At 41.3% G+C, this 23,494-nt stretch overlaps 1 protein-coding gene across 1 annotated transcript in view; it reads right to left on the reverse strand.

The window, feature by feature from the left end:
• Positions 1 to 2,050: 2,050 nt before the first annotated feature.
• The window catches only part of TXNRD1 (thioredoxin reductase 1), a 117,460-nt gene continuing 96,016 nt past the window's right edge, over positions 2,051 to 23,494 (reverse strand). The window contains 4 exon segments of the mRNA NM_001122673.1: positions 2,051 to 3,973; positions 16,313 to 16,447; positions 19,757 to 19,852; positions 22,062 to 22,169. Coding sequence (NP_001116145.1) covers positions 3,905 to 3,973; positions 16,313 to 16,447; positions 19,757 to 19,852; positions 22,062 to 22,169 — 408 coding nt within the window. The 3' untranslated portion in view covers positions 2,051 to 3,904.

Raw genomic sequence — 23,494 nt, forward strand, 5'->3', positions numbered from 1 at the left:
ATAATCTTAAAACAAAGAATCCTTTAGTTCCTACATGTCCCTTCTTGACCACCCCCTCCATTCTATCCCTTCCTAGGCAACCACCAGCCTGTACTCTACATATTCTTCATTTTGAATTTTCATGCTTTTGCTTTCCCTTACTGTTCTACACCAATTTTCTCTCTAAACATTGCTTCGTCCTGCCTGTGTAGGCAGTAGGGTCACACTGACGTTTTCACTCAGTGCTGCTTTAGACTCATCTGTCATATTATTTTGCTGCTGTAGTCTTGTTACATGGAGACACAATTTGTGTGTCCATTCTTGTCTGATGGCTTTTGGGGCTGCTCCAAAAGTTTCCCAAAGTGACTGTACCCATTAATGTACACTCCTGCTGGCAATACATAAACGTTCCATGCTCCACGTCTTGCCAACATTTGGTTACTGTCAGACATAAAATCTGCCAGGTAGCTGCAACGCAATGGTGCCTCCAAGCAGTTTAGTTTGCCTTTTTCCTCATTGCTGAGGTGGACCAGTTTTTCTGTTCCTGCCCTTTCTACTCTCATTAACATTTGCATCAAAGGTTCCTAAGATAAGAGGAAGAGATTAACAGGCTCCCTTAAAGTGGCCATCTCCGACAGGATCTGATCCAAGGTTAAGGCTCCACCAGCCAAGCCAATTACAAACTTTTTTTTTTTTTTTTTTTTTTTTTGGTGCTTCTGCAGTGCACTTGCTCTTGTGCATACATGTGGCCTTGTGCTACAAGCTGGGGGGCAGAAAGAGGTAGAGAACCCTGATTATTAAGAAGTAAAGACAGATGAGAAGACACATGTACCAGTCTCTATGCGGAGTAATTCAAAGTGCTCTAGAGAAAGCACAGAGTACCACGATGTGTATAAGGAGAATTCTTGATGGAGGCAGTCCAGAGCAGCAGGGAGGTCAGGGGAAGAGTGTGTGTGGAGCACAGAGCTAGTGTGACCAGACGAGCACGTGAAAGCCAAGGTCAGAGGTACAGGGCACAGGCCTGGTGTCTGGCAGGGGGCTAAGGGCCTATTTAGAGGCCTCTGGAAGATCCTGACGGCTTGGAGCAAGGGAATCTGAGCAATAAAATCCTGGCTTTCGTGTGGAAATAAATTGGCAGTGTAAAAACCAGTCAGGAAAAGTGCTAGGACATCTCAAAGTATTAACCATGCCGACGATACTGCACCATGTGTGTGAAAAATGGAGAGTCCCTGGAATGGCTCCAGCAACCCTGAAAGCTCCCATTTGTCACAGGTGGATGGGAGGCAGTAAGGAAAGGTGGTGAAGAGGCAGGGCCCAGTGAAGTCACAGATCTAGCTCTTGTTTCCAATACTTGCTACATCACTAACTAGCTGTGCAATCCTGAACAGGGATTCCCACCCTTGGCCAGTTTCTCCACCTATAAATGGGTGGGTACAGGAGCACTTTAGGACAGAGCTGTTTAAGGATGAAGGGTGAAGGCAGCTCATGCCTGTCAAGCCACAGCACCCAGCACAGGCTATGGTGAGTGCGTATTACACTATGACTGTTAGCACTCTGCAATCACTCAGGGTGGAACAGAAATATTCTGGAAAGGTTTTTGGTTAAGAATGAACACATAGAGGAGTTTCTGCTTAGCAACTGCAACTGATGCATAAGAAAATGAAGTGCTTTACATGAGTAAGTGGAGCATGACGATTGGCATTATTGTAAATAAGTACTGAATGCCTACCCCATGCCCAACACGGCCAGAGGCTGGGAATGCCAATAACTTGTCGATTGCTCTCCAAGGACTGCTGGGAGGAAGGATGGAAGGCCTGCAAGCTGCTCTGTGGGGCAGTGACAGGTGCATAGCCAGTGGAGTGGGAGTTTGCCGCCCTAAAGATCAAGACTGAGTGGGAAAATCATAGTAAACTGGAAAATGGAATCGGAAAAGCCAACAACATGGAAAAATACACCTTAGTGGCCTCAGTGGAGCTTCTTCAGCAGTGAGTCATCATCATCGTCAACACAAAGCCTGAAATCTAGCGGGCACTCGTGCAAAGAATCCTGAGAACACACACAGGGTGCATATTAATACCTTTTAATGTTTCACAGTTTTTTTTTTTTTTCCCCAGAAGATACATAACAAAAATACATGGAATTTAATATGAATCTCAGTACAGTGGGCAATTACAGAACCTAAATAAGACAAGTCTATCAAGTATAATCCTTCTTATGGGGGCCAAACATTCCATTCTACTAAGAAGAAAGAATCACAACATGATTAGGCACAAACATATCATACTGCCTATTGTTCTAACTTCTGAGACTGGTAGTCTTGGAGAAAAAAAAAATCGATTAAAAAAATAAATAAAGCTGAACACAGTCAACTGCCTCAGTTGTTGTCCCCTCCCCCCCACATCCCCGTTTTCCTTTTTGTGCTCTTCAAAGAGCCATATGGGTGAGGGCGTGAGGCAGAGCCGTGTGGGACAGGGGTAGGCACCCTGCTGACTACATGCCAGGCAGATGCAGAAGTTCCCTGAGGTGACCAAAAAATGTACTGCCACTCAGCGTTGCTGCTGAGAACTCGAGCTGAGAGGAGGTGATGGGCTGGCAGGGGCCTGACAGCCACAGCATATGGTGCAGATCCAACTTTGAGAGACAAAGTGGCCCACACGTCATCGTGGAATAGTCAGCACATTCATGTAGGAATCTCGAACTGCAGAGCCAACCCTCTCTGTCATGCTACAAGCTGGAATGCTTTGACCACAATTCTGCCAGGATCAGTCATTCATTCAACAGAAAAAAAGTCAAAACCATTTGGTTTTTAAATGAAAATCCTTCACGTCCACCTGTGTTCAAAAATAATAACTTAGGACATTAATACTTCCTTAAAACATCAATTACCATAACAGAGTTGAATCGTAAGTGTGGGGGACCTATTTTCCTATGAACACAGCTCATAGGAAGGGATAGATATGTAACACACATGAAAAGTAAGGCTGTGATAGTCTTTGTTTTTAGCTTAAAGCTCAGGTTACCCCCAAAAAGTATTACCCAAGTTAAATGTTTCTTACTGAGAAAGAGCTCACTTAGACCAACACGATACACTAAATAAAGGAAAATATTTATTGTTCCTCCCCATTTAAAGGTGCACCTCTGCCTCCACGGTGAGTCCTGGTGGGAAACCTCCTCTCTGACTAGGTCTGCGCAGTGGAGTATTACTTCAAACAAGCTGGCCAAGGAGCCACCTTTTTTCCTAAACAGCATTAAAACTAAGAACAGTAGGTGATGTAGCAAATGGGACAAATGTGGCCAGATCTTGTCATAACTGTACTTGTTCTGACACAAAACCCCTGAGGGGAGACACTGAATGATAGGTTGGTCACAAAGGACAGGACACTGGAATCCTGGCACAGTTCTGTTGTGCAGGACAAGCCTAAGCAGCCTCCAAGTGACCAAACCACGCCTCCCGTGCACAAGGCACCTTACTTGCATACTCAAGACCTGCTTTTGAACAAAAACCAACTGCTAACATTTCTCCTCTCTAGTATCATTTACACCTTGGAGGGAAAAAAAAAAGGAATCAACATTAAAAAGCTTAACAGTGAGAATAGGCAAACTCAGAAAGGAAAGATCACACTAAAACTGCTCGACAGTTGCTCCATCACTGCCCACCGCATGGCTTGAGGCCAGTGACTTCATGGACGCACCACGCCGATGCATGCCGAATGTCAGTTCCAGTCCTTCACGGTGACCCCAGTGTGACGCTGCCTGCCTTCCATTCACCACCTCCTGCCCAGGAGATCCAAGGGGGCCTTGGGTGCTGTGCGCACAGGACGTCCAGGTGCCAAAGCCCAAGACCTTCCTAAAAACTTCCCCTTGGGTTTGGGCAAGGAAACACAGCAGTGGTTTGGAGTATTGGCAGCAGCATCCACACTGGGGCTTAACCTCAGCAGCCAGCCTGGAGGATGCTTGCCCCAGAGCGCTTGGTCACTGACAAGGTCGTGAATACCTGCGGGAAGGACAGAACAGGAGATGTTCAGACACCCCAGCCAAGAAGTCACCAGGGAGCGGTGCCAGTAACACCAAACCTACTAAGATGGACTCAGAGGACTACTTACAGTGAACAAAATGGAAAAGAAGTATGACCAAAGGTATCACAACTTTTTCAGAGGATAAAAGGGGAGATGTATTTTAAAAACAAGGTAAAAGAGGAAAAAAATTTAAGTTTTATCTAATGAAGAATTTTATTTTCATGAGAGTGATTAAAACAATTAAATGTGTCATCCCGGTTGCCGGCCAACTCTCTCAAAGAAATGCATGGTGAACCTAAGACCCAGCAATTGCACTACTGGGTATTTACGCCAAAGATATAGATGCAGTGAAACACCGTGACACCTGCACCCCAATGTTCATAGGAGCAATGTCCACAATAGCCAAATTGTGGAAGAAGCCTCGATGTCCCTCGACAGATGAACAGATAAAGAAGATGTGGTATATACACAATGGAATATTACTCAGCCATCAGAAAGGACCAATACGCACCATTTGCTTCGATGTAGATGGAACTGGAGGGTATTAGGCTGAGTGAAATAAAACAGTCAGAGAAGGACAATCATCATATGGTTTCACTCATACAGGGAATATAAGAAATAGTGAAAGGGATTATAAGGGAAAGGAGGGAAACTGAGTGGGAAAAATTAGAGAGGGTGACAAACCATGAGAGACTCCTAACTCTGGGGGGAAAAAGGCTTATGGAAGGGGGGATGGGGTAACTGGGTGACAGGCACTGAGTAGGGCACTTGATGGGATGAGCACTGGGTGTTAGACTATAATTTGGCAAATCGAATTTACATTAAAAATTTTTAAAAAGAAAACCTTTAGTAACGTGGAGGGAAATAAAACATAGCAACTAAATAAAACATAGCAACTATAATTTTAATAAACTGTAGATTATGATGTATTTACCTTTCTTTAAAGATGTGTTTTAATGATACTATGATTAAATATGGAAATGGAAATTTTCTCCACTTTTTTCCAAATGGAAAATTTGAAGACAGAAGGGTTATGCCTTTTTTCAATTATTGTAATTTTATAAAGTGTTTAGTTTCACATCAAATAAGAGAAACTTTCTAAATTATCTATGAGACAACTTTCAATTTTACTAAGATGATAGTATGAGGAGGATCAGAAAAAAAAGAGGGGGACGCCTGGGTGGCTCAGTGGTTAAGCGTCTGCCTTTGGCTCAGGGCATGATTCCGGGGTCACGGGATCGAGTCCCGCATCAGGCTCCCTGCATGGAGCCTGCTTCTCCCTCTGCCTATGTCTCTGCCTCTCTCTCTATGTCTCTCATGAAAAAATTAATAAATAAAATCTTTAAAAAAAAAAAAAAGAAAAAAAGAGAGGAACTAATTGGAAACTAGCAACTATTTAAAATTTCTAGAGAAATGCTGGGATTTCTATAAGAAGAAAAAAGTAATTTTGATTCTTGATGGAGTTATAATAATCTAAGTGTTGCTGTATGTGGCTTAGGTTCTCAATAAAATGTTTGTGGAAATAAAAAAAGAAAAAGAAATGCATGGTGAGATATTCTGGAAATGTAGAAAGGTATACAGTATACTGTCACAAATACCCATGTGCTATTAAGCGTGTATAAATGTGGTTAGAGCCCCATGTGCGCTCCTCCCTCATCACCTCTCTCCTCTCCTCCCCGACCAGTGCTTACCACTCCTATACATTTCTTGCATTTCTTTGGTGGGTTTCTACCAACTTTACCTCTAAATAGCAAGATGATAAATGTACTCTTCTGCCACCTGCTTCCTTGGCATCATCTTGCATTTCTGTAATTCATTCACCGATAAGGATACAAGTATCTCTAATTCTTCCACTTTTCACTGAATAGTATTCAAGTAACTACAGTACACTATATCCACTGTGTACTAGAGAATCCAATTATTCAGTGAATATATTACAAATTACATACCCAGGCTCCTATAGGTGGCCCTTCCAGCAGTTGCTAATATTCTATTTGCAATACGCTCTGTGACATTCCAGTTGTCTCCTTGTACCTGCAGTTAGAGGTACAACTTCTGGGTTGGAAAGTATATGTCACTTCTACGTGACTGGATTCCCAAGGTGCCAGACCAACTGATGAGTCCACCTCAAGTCACATCCTGCAAACATCTGGTGCTTATGGACTTAGAGCCTCAACATCTTCAAGTAGCTATTTTACCATCTACTATTCATAAAAACAGTGATTCTCAAGCATTAGTGAACAAAGTCTACTCATAGATAAAAATACACAGAAATTATACTGATGTCAATATGGCAGATTTAGGGTAGGGCCCAGCAATCTCATTTTTAGCAGGAGTCCCAAGTGATTGATTCTAATGCAGGTTTATCTATAGTACACTTTCTTGTGGAACACTAGTGCAGGAATTTTGGGCAAAATCCAAATTCAAGAAGTCTACTGCATGTAAACTAACCAGCACTTGCTTATCTTTGTAGTTTTACCAAATAGGAAGCCTACAGTCAAGGTTTTTAAAAACCTATACTCTACACATTTAGAAACAGAGAAACAAGGTGAGCCTTCAACAGTCCTGGCTTTCTACCCGGAAGCCTCTGTATGACCCTGGTACAGCCCAGAGACAACACAAACATCTCAGGGACTTGAAGAGACAGAGTGGAGACTGGGGAAGCTGAGGTGGCTGGGCTTTGTGGGGCCAAATTCCTAAGAGGAGGCAGCCATGTAGAGAAAGAGCTGTCCCCTCATCTCCACCTGAATACCAAGCTCTGCACATGTGGGGGGCAAGATCCCCATGAGGCCAGAGAAGAACCACCAGCAGACAACTGTATGCTGAACCAGCACCAGAATCCACTTGGGGCTGGGAGATGTTCCAGTTGTCACCAACTGGAGTCCGGAGACTTCTCTGAGGCCCTGGAGCAATCAGTAGAGACCCCAGAAAGCCACATCTAAAAATAGGGCTAAGCTAGTAATGTTACTGGCCCCAGAGTAAAAGCTACCCTAGACCACCCTAACAAAGCTCAAAAACAAGCTTCCAAAGGATCAAATGATCCACAAGGACATTATCTACCACAAGAAAACTCGTACCTTTTAAAGGAAGACAACAAAACCCAGGTACCTGGCATGGATTCAAAGAAAAAAACCTGTCAACCCAGAATTCTATGGTCAACAAAACCTTCCTTCCATGAAGAAAGCAAAATGAAGACATTTCAGATAAACAAAAGCTAAGCGACTTGTCACTAGCAGACCTACGATACCAAAAATGGGAAAGGAAGTCCTTCCAGCTCAGGGAAATGCACCAAGAGGTAACATCTTTCCTACCATCACCGGCCTGTCGCTTGCCACCCAGGGATAGCCCACTCTTACCACCACTCCTCCTCCATGACTCCGCAAGAACAGTCTTCAGGCTGCCAGGCTGGGCTTAGGATCCCACCCCTAGCGTTCTTTCATACATCACCTGAACCCACCTCTTTTTATTCTCAAGTTTGCCTTTACCACTGCTTCTTCCTCCTTGGCTTTCAAAATGTGTTTATACTGCATTTATCCTGAAACAATTCTCCTTCCACCTTATGATCACCTGTACCACCAATGTCTCTCATCCTCTTTACAGACAGAATCTTGAGCTCTTGGTACTGTACTTACAGTCTATTTTGATTCATTTCACAGTCTATTTTGATTCATTTCACTGGATTCTGTCCCTGCCACCACGCCTGGGGTTCATTAAGAATGTCTGGCTGCCAAACCCAGGGGGACACCTTGAGTTTTCTCACCCTCACACACCCTCTGCAGCACTTCTTGTCATCCCCCTCATCTCCCTTTTAACAACTCCTTCCTCTTCCCATGCCCATGTCCTCCCCTAGTGGCTCCTCCCACCGTGCAATGGACACATGCAGGAACACCTATCTCCCCTGGCTAATGCACTGGCTGAGCCCTTGGGGGGCTGCGCAGCCCAGCTGCCTGTCTGCTGTGGGGTGCTGCACCAATGCTGCCCCAGGCTTCGGCCACCATTTCTCCCCGTAAGACAGCCTCACGGCACATGTCTTATTCAGTTGGTCTCTCCCTTTTAGGCAGATGAAGGCACCACTTCTCCAGCCACCGTGTGTCCCTCCTGAACTGTATCTACCAGTAAGACCCAACACAACACTTCTTCCCGGATGACACTTCAAACCCATCACGTCCAAGACTGAACCATCCCCCTCCCTGAATCCAGCTCCTTCAGTGAAGGCCATCACTAGGCCACATATCTGCAGTTAATGTTTCATTCTTTTGTCTCCTTCCTGCTGCTAAGCAATCAATTCTGAGGTCTTCCATAGCTTCTCTTCTGTCATATCTGATCTCTTTTTGTGTTAACACTGACACTCAGCTCATGTCTCATCATTCTGACTGACCTACTGGGAGGTTTTTGCTAGTTTCCAATGTCTTCGTCTCACCATGAAGACTTCTGTATGGCACACATTACACACTTTTGCCCTATTAGATGTTAGGGGCCCAGGGCTTGCAGTGTAAGGAAGAGGGATGCGTCACCTCTGAAAACCGGGAGCACCAAAGTGTGCCTTCCTACATCTTGTTCCCCTCTGCATCTTAGCCAGAAATGCCCCAGGAAGGGGCTGCTTCTATGAGTCAGGGCCTAGAGTGAAGACAGAATGGAAATAGTCACATCTGGTCCATGATGACCATGGAGCACTGGCAAGGAAGAGACCTGGTTTTATAAGCAAAACAAACACCACCACCCAAACTGTCCATCTGTACTGCCCAGTCATGAAAACATAAAAAGGCATTGTGTTCAATTAATTAAACTTAGAAGCCTATTTGGATATCAAGTATACTTAAGATTTCAGTCCAAACCTTTTTGGCCACAGCACTTGGATGGAGAAAAAACACCAGTAAGTTTCTGTAGACTCCATCTGTCCTCTACACCCAGGCTGATCCCCTCCAGCCAGTAAGCATCTGGAGTAAGACTGGAGGCCATGGCTTAGTTATGAGAGTCCCCAGCAGAAGCAAGACTCATGCAGTACCCACAACTGTGCTGGCACACCAGGACACCTGGGCAAATTTTTTGGTCAGCTACCCCCTTGCTTCCTGAGTAAAAACTAGTTTCCTGGTTTTTAATATAAAGAAGAAAGAGCACAAGAAAGCAAGACTACTTTGACTTAATGTCGGTCAAAGCAATAGCAATCAGCATCAAAACTACTTTTGAGGGCAGCCTGATGGCTTAGCGGTTTAGCGCCGCCTTCAGCCCAGGGTGTGATCCTGGAGACCCAGGATCGAGTCCCATGTTGGGCTCCCTCCATGGAGCCTGCTTCTCCCTCTGCCAGGTCTCTGCCTCTCTCTCTCATGAATAAATAAATAAAATCTTTTAAAAAAATACTTTTGAATAAAAGGAGAAAAACTTTTGTGTAAAAGAGGAACATTATTGAGAAAAGCCCTTGGTCCATTTCAGTCTTAAACTAGTGACAAAAAGCCTTTTTACTACTTACATACATATAGATACACTTATCTATAGAACTATATATATCATCAGCACCTTAAAAAATTCAGACCCAAATAATAATGAACAGTATATTAAAACATTAAAAATATGAAGCTAGAAGAAAATATGAACAATTCATATTTTTAAAAATAGGTTAACGAAGATATGTAAAAATCCTTGAAAGTTAGTCCTTTTTTACTTGATACAGAAAAAGATTTATTTACACCGAATTTTGCAACATTTTCATTAGCACTCCCAAATTCATGCTGATGACACTGTAAGCTATGGCAACTTTTGAAAAGCAATAAAAAATTTTTTGTTTAAAAAAATGTGAAACTGAACAAGGACAGAAAGACAATACATGATAATGAAAATAGCTGTGTTAGGATGATATCATGGGCAATTTAAAGTATCATCAAATGCACTGGCCTCAATTTTTATAAAAGAAGAAAGATAAAGAGCCAAGGAATACATTACAACACATTTCAGGCTTCGCGATGTACAAGCTTCAGTTTTACTTCTCAGGAATTAATTTGGAAATAGAACTGATGGGAGATTTTTGGTAGAAAAGGAAACCTGGGTGGCTCAACTGGCTAAGTTCCCAACTCTTGATTTCGGCTCAGGTCATGATATTAGGGTTGTGACCCCAAGCCCCGAGTCCAGCTCCGCACTGGTGTGGAGCCTGCTTAAAATTCTCTCTTTCCTTCTCCCTCTGCCCCATCCTGCCCTGCTTGTACAAGCTACCTCTCGGAAGGAAGGAAGGAAGGAAGGAAGGAAGGAAGGAAGGAAGGAAGGAAGGAAGGAAGGAAGGAACGAACGCAGGCCCATCAAAAACGCAAAGTGCCACTGTTGATTAGTCTAAATGAAAAAAGAAATAAGGTCAATTTTTACATTTTTATTTGTACATAGCTGCTTTAGAATTTTCCTAAAAGCACATATTTTAAAGATGAGCATAGAGGCTACCCCTTCAAACTTTCCTAGCCCAGCAAGAAGTGCACTCACGAAGGTCAAGTGCTGCTATAGGCACCCCCCTCACATTCAGATCCACCACCACCTCCCAGCCTCACAAGCCCCCCTGTTCCAAGGCTGCGATGTTGACATTGTTTACAACTTTTGATGTTCAGCACTAAGACTGACTTAAAAACATTTCCCGGGTCTTTCCTAATGTTTTCTCCTCTTGGGCTATTATTTTTCCCCTACAAATAAACATGATTAGTTGAAATTACTCCTCCAAATGATGTGCAGTTTCCTATTCAATTACTGCTGCTCCAAAACCTGGAATAAATTATCACCACACTATCTTCACACTGAATAATGCTAATGCATTACTGATGCTCCAGCCATTAAGATTCCCCCAGTATTGATACCAAAAAAAAAAAAATTGCAGGCTAAAAGAGTTCTCTCCTTCTCTTAGAGCAATTCTTCAACTGAGCAATCTGTTGACTTTTCTCAGTAATTACTCCTCAGAACCAAAGGTTGGTTGCTCAAACAACAGGTTACATTCCCACAATGGTGTGAAGAGCCTTCCGTGATTCATTCCGCAAACCAGCGCCACTGGCCCCAGAGCTGTGGCTAGTTCCGGTCACTACAATAGTGTTCAGGACCAGTTTTTAACTTACTGACTTCTAATCCAGCCCATGGACTGATATTTGTGAAATCCAATAAAATGAAATTTTCAGAGGCACGTAAAATTTTTTTTTTAATTTTTATTTATTTATGATAGGCACACAGTGAGAGAGAGAGAGAGGCAGAGACACAGGCAGAGGGAGAAGCAGGCTCCATGCACCGGGAGCCCGACGTGGGATTCGATCCCGGGTCTCCAGGACCGCGCCCTGGGCCAAAGGCAGGCGCCAAACCGCTGCGCCACCCAGGGATCCCTCAGAGGCACGTAAAATTAAAAGCCAACCTGAGATATCATCAAGTTTCTAACCTTCCCTTCTTCATTTCCATCCATATCTCAAATGCACTACTAACACACACTCTGGGGTGGCTGTGAGAGGCATGTCTCTATAGCATAAAGCTGGACATGAAAAAACTGGGTCCAGCAACTAATCCAATCATCATCCAAGCCAGACCCCCCATTTAACACAGAAAAAAAGAGCCCCTAAAAACTGCCTCCAAATCAAATTTTACTTTCCCTTGATCAAGAAGCTGTAAAAAAATATTTCCATAGTTAGAGATTGGAAGAATTTGATTTTTTCAAAATCCGATTTGCCAGCAAGCAGTTCATACTGAGAGATTAAAAAAAAAAAAAAATCACTCCTCTCTTGCCTGAACAGAATAATTGTAAATCCATATCTATTAAGGGGCTAAATATGTAAAATACACAAAGAATTCATACAATTCAACAGCAAAAAATCAAATCCAATTAAGAAACAGATCTGAACATTTTTCCAAAGACACCCAAAAGGCCAACAGGTACATGAAAAAATGTTCCACATCATTAATCATCATCATTAATCATCAGGGACATGTAAAGCAAAACCTACAATGAGATACCATTTCACACCAGTTAGAATGGCTATTATCAAAAAGAAAAGAATTAAGTACTGATGAGGATGTGGAGAAAAAGGAATCCCTGTGCACTCACTGTTGGTAGAAATGTAAGTTGGTACAACCACTATGGAAAACAATATGGAGGTTCCTCAAAAGTTTAAAATAGAACTACCAATATGATCTAGGAATTCCAATATTGGGTATGTATCCCCTCAAGAAACACAAAATACCAATCTGAAAAAGATATCTGCACCCCAACGTTCCCTATAGCACTACTTACAATAACCAAGATATGGAAGCAACCCAAGTGTCCATCAGTAGATAAAGAAAATGTGGTGTACACACACACACACACACACACACACACACACACACACCCTCTGGACTATTACTCAGCCTTAAAAAAAAGAATGAAATCTTGGCATTTGCAACAACATGAATGGACCTCAAGAGCATTATGCGAAGTGAAAGGAGTCAGAGAAAAATATTATAGGATCTCTCTTATATGTGGAATCTGAAACAAACAAAAAAACATGATCCCAGAGAAAACAGGCTAGTGGTTACAAGAGGCAGGGGTGAGGGTGGGAAAAGTGGACCAACTGTTTTGTTTTCTCCTTGTTTCACATGTTTTTAGTTTAAAATTTATTTAAGATTTTATTTTTAAGTAATCTCTACACTCAACGTGGGGCTCAAACTCATGACTCTAAGATCAAGAGCTACATACTCTTCTGACTGAGCCAGCCAGGTATCCGGGACAGGACCTTTTTCAAAATACACATCCCTACCCACCCCACCCTCCAGCCCTCTTAAGAAATACTGTAAGGATGACCTTGAGTGAAGCTACATCTTCTATAATGATAGAAGAACCCAGCCTACACACTCTCCACACAGTGTCGTCCACTAATGATAGAAGAACCCAGCCTAGACACTCTCCACACAGTGTCGCCCACTAATCCTAGGACTCTAGCACCATCTCTGCTTTAGTTAAGGTGTCTGAAAAGCTGGATGCCATGGCCAGGCTGAGATTCTGCTGAGATTACAACCCAGCTCTGTGTCTCCAACTACACTCATGTTACCACCAGGAAATCATTTCTATGTTTTAAATTCTACGTCAAATATCATAGAAGAGGTATGCAAGTAGAGTATCACTTGTGGTGTCTCAGGAGCCAGACTGGTTGGGTTTGAAGCCTGGTTCTGCCAGTTCCATTCAACCTCCCTGTCCTCCATTTCTCCATCTGTCAAGTGGAGCTACTACCGCCCCCGGGGAATGCTTGTATGGACTTTGCAGAGAGCAGAGTGCCTGTCACACAGAGGAAGGCCTGAAGAATGTCAGCGCTGTGGTTAGAATCACTCCCCTGGAACCTGCTTTTTTTTGCCACCACTTCCCACTTCAAGCCATAGCTGTGAATCACTCTGCTTCTTCCCTCTCCCACTTGCAGTCAGTTGGCAAGCACCATGAAGTCCACCTCCTATTTTTCTCTCAAATGTCTCAAGGTCTCCTGACATCCACTGCCACTACCCTAGGCTGGCACCACCTCCCCATTCCCTTCTGGATGTGTCTGCTCTGGTCCAGTAGAGCAATGCCCCAATGTAGCCAGTGATTTCTCTCTACAGTGCATCTGATCACATTACCCCTGGCTCTAACCTTCTCCCAGCCAAACCTCAGTGCCCCCAGGATAAAGCCCCTGGTTTACAAGGCCATGACCTTCCTACCAGCTTCTCTAGCATCATTGTTTTTACTTCTCTATAGGCTCCTCAAGCTACAGCAGTAGAGGTCCTCCCTGTTCCTCCTTGAAGAAACATGATCTCTCCCACAGAGGCCTTGTACTTGGTATTCCCTCTGACAGGCTAACTACCAACACACTACTCATCATAGACCAGAACTACCTCCTCAACTGTCCTGCCTGGGTCTCCCCACTCTGGACACCATCAGGATTGCCCCTGATCTGGGGGCCTGTCACACTGAACTGCAATTGCTATTTCACTCAGCTGCCACTTGCTCTTTCTGAGTCTCATCTTCTATCTCTGCTCTAACCCCATAAATGCCTGGCACAGTGCTACACTCATAATTGTACAACAAATGTGTTCACAGAGTGACGTAGCACCCAAGTTTTCTCTCATTAATAACCAAACACCAGCTTGGGGAAAAAAATTTTTTAAAGCCCTAACAAATCAGTGAAACTTTCAGCCTCCAAGCTTCAAAGTCATAAGAGAACCAACAAATGGAGATGCACAGGAGCAAATGCTCAAAATGTGCCAAGTATACCAAAAGGAAGAGACCTTTGGCTGACCTACCTGCAGGCAGGGGCTTCAGGAAGACTCCCTGCCTCTTCAATACCATCTCTCTGCACAGCTGGCTGTCATCCTGCCAGATGCCACCTCACCTGCCACTGCCGGGTCACAATACAACAAAACCACGTGGATGATGGGAGTCAGTCTTTTAACCAGTCCACTGAGGGCTAAACTCAAACTCAGAGTTAAAAAGTTAAGACACTCACATACACAAGTTGAAAAGTCACCTTTTCATCCAGGACAGAGACGACTGCTGTGGTTTTTAAATATCTTGAATTGGCTTCTAAAATTTTAAATATACTCAGTGTAGTGGGTTAAGTCTCCCAGAATGACATGCTCAATACCTGTTAACGTGATCTTATTTGGATAAGGTCAGGCTGGATTGAGTGGGCCTTAATCCAGTGACTGAGGTCTCTCTAATAAGAGGAATCCAGACACAGACACACAGGAGGCAAGGCCATGCACGTGAAGACAGAGATGACAGTGATGCAGGACTCAGCCAAGGTCGACCAAGGACTGCCAGCAACCACCAAGAGCTCGAAGAGGCCAGCCAGGCAAGATTCTTCTCCAGAGCCTTGGGAGGGAGCATGCCCCTGCTGACACCTTGGTTTCAGACATCCAACCTCCAGAACTATGCAAGGATAAACTTTTTTGTCTTCGGCCACCCAATGTGTGGCACTTTGTTACATCAGCTTGGTCTTTTATTTTTTTTTTTTTTATAATTTTTTTTTTTTTAATTTTTTATTTATTTATGATAGTCACACAGGGAGAGAGAGAGAGAGGCAGAGACACAGGCAGAGGGAGAAGCAGGCTCCATGCACCGGGAGCCTGACGTGGGATTCGATCCTGGGTCTCCAGGATCACGCCCTGAGCCAAAGGCAGGCGCCAAACCACTGCGCCACCCAGGGATCCCAGCTTGGTCTTTTAAAGACATCATATTATATACTAATATTTATCTCAATGGAAGTATTTATGAAAAAACTGAAGTTAACTGGTTCCTTCCCCAGGCAGATAGTCTTAGTCATTACAATGAACAAAAAAGATATGCTGTATATTCTTTAAGAGCTTCAATCTGGACTCTTCAATTTTGGGGTCATTTTTTTAGAAGCTTAGTTTTATTTCACAAAAACAGAAGTTTTCTATGAATAATGCCCTGGTCACTAAACATGTTAATATTTTATGCTTCCATCCTAGCCTGGTGTATATTATTAACACAGAGGAGGACCCTATCCCTAATTATAGAAAAGGCAAAAGCAAAAGGAATCCCAAATGTTTCCTCAGTCTTGAAGCTGACATTTCACATATTCAGCAAAGAATTCAGTTGTGCAAGGGCAAAAAGAACAGACACCCATCAGTAAACCAGCTGCAGAATGAAATCAGGCATGCACCTGCAGGTATACACCCTGGAAACCACTCACTCTGGTGACCAGATAACAGCTATGGTTTTCAACTCCATACCTACGCTGGTCTAATATGAGCTACCTTCTCCCAACCTTCGCCAGTCTCCAAAGTCGACACATTTTTGGTTTACAAGCCCTGCTTAGTAGTAAACATAATAACCTTCAACTCTTGCATGATCATGGGCAAGCATGAAGAAATGCTGGCACCCCAGAGGCCCAGAGTGGTCAACTTCCAGTTCTAGTGTCAGTTGCTTGATCTTTTAAAAGCAACACTTTCAAATCTCATCCTTTGATACAGAAAGCTAGAGGCAGACAACATCACTGAGCCTTGAGGTGGCTCTGGGATAACTAGGACTGCAAGCTCTTTCTGGGTATGAAGGGCACTAGTCATTGACTGCCAAGAAAACCATTTAGGAGACATGACAAAAAAAATTTAAGGCACATCTCTATAAATAAATCACTGCCATCATTTTACCATTAGCATGATACTCCTATCCAGTTCATGTCAGGAACAAAAGTATCTGAAAAAGGAAATTAAACTGTAAGGAGGTACAGATATAGCTCAACTACAACAGAAGGACACTAACTTCAGAGTCCTGGACTTGCCACTTGAAAGGCAGGTGATGTTGTGCACTTTTAAACAGAGCTGTCAAAGTGCAGGGGACCCACCTCTGCACAGATGGGGTGGATTCCAATGGTACTGTCCAGCTGCATTTTGGTCAGTCCACACTTGAGGGCAGCTGCAAAGCCTTGTGTAACTTCTCCAGCATTTGGACCCAGTACGTGGAAGCCCACGACACGTTCCTAAGATATAAAATAAAGTAACAGTTACGCTGATTCTTTCCCCCTTAACAACCTAGAACATGAACCCAGTCTATTCTAAAAACCCTGTTCAGAAAGACTTATACTAACACATGCTAAAAGTGACTTAGGCTGAAGAGACTCCAACATGGGCTAGTAGAGTATAGTGGTTACAGCAAGTAAGAAGGGAGAGACATGAGTTGGCCTTGAGGGATGAGAAAGAAAATCACTAAAAGCAAACATGCCTGCAACTCCATGGGCACCAAAATGTTCTGGAAAATATTTTCAACGAGCAGTTCTATCCTCATCTCCTCTATTTGGTTGTCTCAAAGCTCCAGATAAACTATGTGTGATAGCTGTACATTCAAAAACAGTCATTTCAGGGTGCCTGGCTGGCTCATTTGGTAGAATGTGACTCTTGATCTTGGGGTTGTGAGTCTGAGCCCCACGTTGGGTACAGAGATTACTTAAAAAAAATCTAGGGGTGACTGGGTATTGCAGTCAGTTAAAGCATCTGACTCTTGGTTTTGGCTCAGGTCATGACCTCAGGCTCCAAGCTTAGTGTGGAGTCCCCTTGGGTTTCTCTCTCTCCCTGTGCATCTGCCCATCACTCTCTCTCTTTCCCTCTAAAATAAATAAGCCTTAAAATAAAAATAGTCATTTAAATTTAGAAAGTATTCTAAGGCCTTGAGGGCAGGCAGCATTGTTAGACTTCAGACCTTTTTAATCTGAAGCCATTTAGAAACCAACAGAAAAATTTTTGGCAACTATGAAAAGTGATGTGGGAATTACTTTGAATAAACTCCAAATCTCAGACTCCAGCTACCTCTGCCAAAGGCAAAGAAATCTGATGCATTCTAATGTTCAGACTTTCATGACTGAGCTACACTATCTAGTCCAACCTCCTCAGCACAGGAAAGGCAACTGACACTGCGGGGTACACAGCCTTATCTAAGGTTCAATTGCTGCCTGGAAAACAATCAGGATGGTTGTCCTGTTGCCAAAGTACTATAATATATTCCACGCTGAGTTCCTCCATATTCATTCTGCCAATCAGGGGTTTAGTGTATGGATAAAGCACCAAACACACTGCACTTAAGATATATAGACTTACGTTTAATGATATGGATATATCTCAAAGAAAGAGATTTTTAAAAAGTTATAAGGTTCTATTTTTAGCTGAGGATACCACTCTTAAATCACAATGCGTGTTTATGGATACGTAACAGGCAGCAAATGTAAAAACGTGAACAGGTGAGACACTCGCTTCAAAACAGTGTTGCCTCTGGAGCAAGGAGTGAGGAGTGAGTAGTACAGGATCACAGGACTGAGAAGGACTACAAACGATTACTCAGGCATACGGTAATGCTTAATAGTTTGAGATCTACATTGCCTGGGATTGAGTTCCAACTCTGCCATTAACTAGGTTAGTGACCTGAGCACAGTTACACTTAATCTCCATGTGTTCCAGTTTCCTCATCAATGAAGAAGGGATAACAGGAGTACACACCTCACAGGATTGTGTAAGAATTAACTAAGTCAATACAACAGACACCCAAGTAGTACCTAGTGGTACATAGTAAGTGCTCAATAAACATAAGCTATTCTAAATTTCCTCTGTGATGGTTTCTCTCTTACAACAGAAAAGCTCTGAAGCAGACACACTAAATCTGGATGGTAGGTACTTTCCCTATCCTTCTGTAAATGTTAAATATTTCACATAAGAACAACATACAGAAAAATAGAACCCCAGCAGATAATAAACACTGAAAAAGCCAAGCATAGGTAGACACTGTAAAGTGACGGACTCAAAATGAATAAAACATATGCCCCAAAGATGGTCAAGTTCTAGAAGCATGCTTTTGCATAAGACTGCTCATGATGGCTGAGTGTCTGCCTTTGGCTCAGGGCTTGATCCTGTAGTCCTGGGATTGAGTCCCACATCAGGCTCCCTGTAGGGAGCCTGCATCTCTCTCTGCCTCTCTCATGAATAAATAAATAAAATATTAAAAAAAAAAAGAGACTGCTCATGACAAAAGAACAATGACAAGTATTCATTTTTTCTAATACAGTCTTTGTGAAAATAATTAAAAACAGTATCATCCTCCTTAAGGCCTCAACTATTTTAATTAAGATGGGCTCATTAGTAGTGAAAACTGCTCTTCATATCTTATTTAAAAAGTGTTATTTGAACACATGACACAACAGTGGGAAAAGAAAACACATACAGTTAAAGAAGATTTGCTTGGTCTGAAGGAAAATGTGGAGGTTTCATTGCTACATGCAACATGCAACTGAACTACTTCTTGTTGGAGGCAGTTATCAGACTGCTAGTGACAACCTCAGACATTGTCTCCTTTTGTCTACAGCCGCATGAGAGTTTTGTATACGCAAACACTTTTAATAATAAAACATGTCTGCAAAGGAAAAACTGCATAAAATCATTCTTTATGCCAACTGTATCCTAGTATCCTCATTTATTAAATGCATCTAAATGCATCTAGGATCACCATTCCTGTAGACAGTGCAGGTTTTCCTCTACTACTACCTGAGGCAGGAGTTTCTTAGTAGGATACATGGCTTAATTTTATTCAAACCCTCCAAATAAGAAAAGTATGGATTCTTCAGAACCATTTACATTTTTACTTAGGTCTTTTTTTTTTTTTTTAAGGTAAGATCCCAACTAAGTTAAAAATACCAGTTCTCATCAGATTTAATCCATAAGCATATGTGCAAAGATATATACATTCTGAATCACAATATAAAATGAGGACAGTAGCTAAAAAAGAAAACCAACCGTGTATTCAATCATTTTGTGGGTATGGAAACAAAACTGTGAGGTGAAGGAGTTTGCCCATAGGCTTTCAGTTACCAGTTGTTACACGTAGGAGCTGGCAATGAAATCTTCAATCAGAACCCAATTAAGAGCTCTTCCTATTACACCTTTATCATTAGTGCCAGCTGCCCAGGATACGAACACGTGTTACTCCTTTTATTTTTCATTATTTCTAGATAGTCACTGACTTCACTGCTTCCCTTTCGCAAACACAAGTGTAAACAGTTCTCAAGCTGTCTCTGTGGTCTTTGCTCGGCGAGGTCTTGTGGACCTGCGACCACGTGCGGGGCCCTGTGACAGTGACCCTGAGTAGAGATCAAGCAGTGTCACCATAGTCCTTGCCCTCAGTGTCCACACGGCTGGGAAGACCAACAATAAAACACTAAAGGAATGTGAGGTACATCATGTGATCAAAATAGAACTACATATTAAAAACGGAATTACTGAAAAAAGGATTCAACGAGGATTTCACTTACATTATCTTTGATGTTACAGATTACTTTTGCGTAACATTTGTTATTATCTCTTGAGGGAATTGTCCACTCCAATGGCCAGAAGTAACTATGATAAACCTGAGAAGATACACAATTTAGGCCCATTATCTTAAGAAGTCTGTTTGTCAAACACCAGCTGTGATTTGAAAACACTGAAGGCTCTTTGATACTTAGACTTTCATGAAACAATAAAATTCATGGAATAAATAGGAAATTTGGTCAGAAGGTAAATGACCTTACACTTGTCGTCAGGCCCCTTTGCTATAAGCTCCTTCCCTTAATTACATCTCAACCTCAGAACAGTAAACCTTAGGTAATAATAACAACAAAAAGCAAGCAAATGAGAGAAAGAAACCAGGTAATTACTTGCTGTCTTACATTAAAAAAAAAAAAAAAGAAAAAAAGAAAAAACCCAACACTATCTTGCATCTTGAATGGCAACTTTGGGCAAAAAACAAGCAAGGTGCCACAAACAATTATAGCAATTACCCAGTTCCTTGCTTAATGCTTCCAAAGAAATTTCCTCCTTTGGTATTTTTCACCAAAAGTAATGAAGAGGAGGAAGAGGGAGAGATGGAGGGAAGATGAGAGGTGGAAGGACACAGATATCTTTACTGATGCTTCATGAACTTAAACCTGGGTGACTACAGGGATTTATTTCCACCTCCAGCTGCTAGCCTCAATTGAAAACATACATGGCTGGCTACCTTTTAAAAAAATATGGATTATGTAGCCATTATAATAAGTGTTCTTTGATGTTATAATACAATGTGAATTTTTTTAAAATGTGGGTTATAAAATTGAATATATAATGTTATAGTATCACCACAATTACATAGGGAAAAGATATTAAAGAAATTATCCCAAATTGCGAAGAATGGCTATTTACAGACATAAGTCTATGGATAATGGTTTCCTACTTCCATTTTCAAAATTGCAACCCAAATGCATTACTTTTAAATGAAAAATGCAAATTTCATAAAATGAAAGCCAAAGCCTGTCAAGAAATATGAAATATATACTAAGAACCTTAAAACATAAGACTCTTGACAGGACTCTATTGTCAGAAAATAACCAGAGAAATACAGTGAATTATGAAGATGTTCACTGTTCTATTTGTAAAAGTGAAAAACTATGAACAATCTAATAAAAGTATGGCTTATCAAATTATTTTATAGCATCCAAAAAAAATAAGTCATTTTTTAAAATGCTGGGTTTAGGGTGAAATGCTCATGACCTAACATTAACTGTAAAAGAGAAAACTGCAATAACTTAATCATACTTAAATTAAGACACATGTACCTACAATTATACAATACACACAATGTATATATACAAGTATACAATATATAAACATGTAAATAACTTGGAAAGAAACTAGAAGGAAATATGCCAAAATATTAATAGCAGTTTTTGCTTCATGAATTACAATTTCCTTTTTTATATTTTCCTAATTTTTCAAAAGTCCTAGAATGAGGATACTATTTTTGCAATCAGAAAATGCTACTAATGTGGTACAAATAGACCAAGATATTACATACTACCACTAATGTATATAGTAAGAAAAAATTAAGATATTTAAAATAGGCTTTTATATAATAAAATTTACTCTGATTTACAAATCTGGTCTTCTGGAAGGTTTTACTGGAAACTTTTTTCCTGAACAATTTAAAGCAGCAGTCCCTGGGGTAGCATCCTGTTTCCAAAAATAGCATCTTTCAGGTGCCTGTTCCTGGATTATGGCAAAGTTAGAAGAGGGTAATGGTACCAAAAACCCCGACTATTACTAACAGAGTCGTAGAAATGGAGTTTATTTTTAGTTTTCTTCTTTGTATTTTCCATAATTCCAACAATATTATTTTAATAATAAAAGGAACCAGTAAAAGTGGTTTCAAAAAGTAGAAGGAAGTATTCCTGGGTCAGCTGACAATATTGAAAAACAGAAGGTAGGTCATATCCAAGTATTGTATCAACATTAAACTTGTGAAAAGTGGTGACTATAATGTAGTTAAGAAATACCCTGTTCGCAGGAAACACACACTGAAGAATTTAGTAGTAAAGGCGCATTTCATCCTCTTTCAAAAGGTACGGGGAAAAAATACAGATACAGAGAGAGAAAAAAGAAAATATGAAAAGTATAAAACAAATGGCAATACGTGAATCTGAATTATAGGTATACAGAAAGGTCTTTCTACAATTTTTCACCTTTTCTATGTGCTTGAAATTACTTTTAATTTTGAACAAATGAGCAGTATAACTTAACATAGGCATAAAGAATATAACTTACCTCAATATTTTCTTCCCCGAATTTCTCCACAGCTCTCTCCTCAGAAAGACCACAGGCACCATATTCCAAAGGAGTAAACACAGTTGTTGGAACATTTTCATAATCACACTGTTTCAAAATGAAAGGTTAAAGACTGGAGAAATTATAACTCTAAAAAGAATATGTCAAAAAAGTTTAAAATCAGGAGGGGAGGGCAGCCCTGGTTCAGCGGTTTAGTGCCTTCAGCCCAGGGTGTGATCCTGGAGATCCAGGATCAAATCCCACGTCAGGCTCCCTGCATGGAGCTTACTTCTCTCTCTGCCTGGGTCTCTGCCTTTCTCTCTCTCTCTCTGTGTCTGTCATGAATAAACAAATTTTAAAAAATCTTAAAAAAAAATCAGAAGGGGAAAGCAGACTAATAAATTTCTATGAAAAGTATGGGAAGTCACAACACCAGATATAAACCTACTACACTGAGAACCATTAACTCATGTGGCAGTTTTAAGAGGTCTGAAGTCTGTCAAGACCAGGTATAAATAGATTCATGTGCCTTCTCCATCGATCTACTAACTGATGTTAACAACAAGGACACACTTTTTCTCCCTTTATAAAGCAGCCAAAAACAATACAAGTGTATTCAATGCTGACAGTCTCATACAGGTGACAGAAATTAATAGACTTCTTTGGAAAATCAATTAGGTAATACCTAGTAAGAGCCATAAATACATTCTTTATCTTTGTGTCAAGAACCCCACCCTTAGAAATCTTAATAATTTATTATATGGAAAAAGTGACAGGCATTGAGCATTGCTGCAGTCCTCAACAGGGGCAATATACTGAGTGGTTATAAATAGCAAACAGGAGAGTGATTCTATAGTATATACTCTCAGTGTAGTATTATACAGCCACTAAAGTGGAAGACCACAGAAACAAAAAAGTTAATGATGGTATTTCCAAAGCATATTTCATGATGTTAATAGTAGAGATGACAAAAGGATTCTGAAGTCAAACAAGTTTGTGAAACACTAAATAAACAGGTTTCTCTACAATGGATTTCTCAGAGCTTCCAGTATACTGATGTGAATTGTGTTAAAGATATTATGCAAATACCAAACATGTTTACAAATGATTTGGTAAAAACCTACCAAATCACATTTGTACACAGAGGTGAGCCTAAGTAACATTTTGCATTTAAAATATCAGATATTCAATTCCCCTTTAAAACACTCTCCCTCTAGAAACAATATAATCCTTCTTCTTTAAAAAGAACATAAACTCTTAGAATTATGAATCAAAAGTATAGGTAGACATCAACAGACAGCCATAATAGTGTATCAGGGACCAGATGTCCCTTCCTTCTTTCAACAAGCAGAAAACCAGACAAACAGCAGCCACCACTTGCAGACCCTGGACAACAGGCAGTGCAGGATGTGTGATTCCGGACAGAAGGGAAA

The sequence above is a fragment of the Canis lupus genome, chromosome 10 (genome assembly GCF_011100685.1).
Source record: "Canis lupus familiaris isolate Mischka breed German Shepherd chromosome 10, alternate assembly UU_Cfam_GSD_1.0, whole genome shotgun sequence".
Classification (NCBI taxonomy): domain Eukaryota; kingdom Metazoa; phylum Chordata; class Mammalia; order Carnivora; family Canidae; genus Canis; species Canis lupus.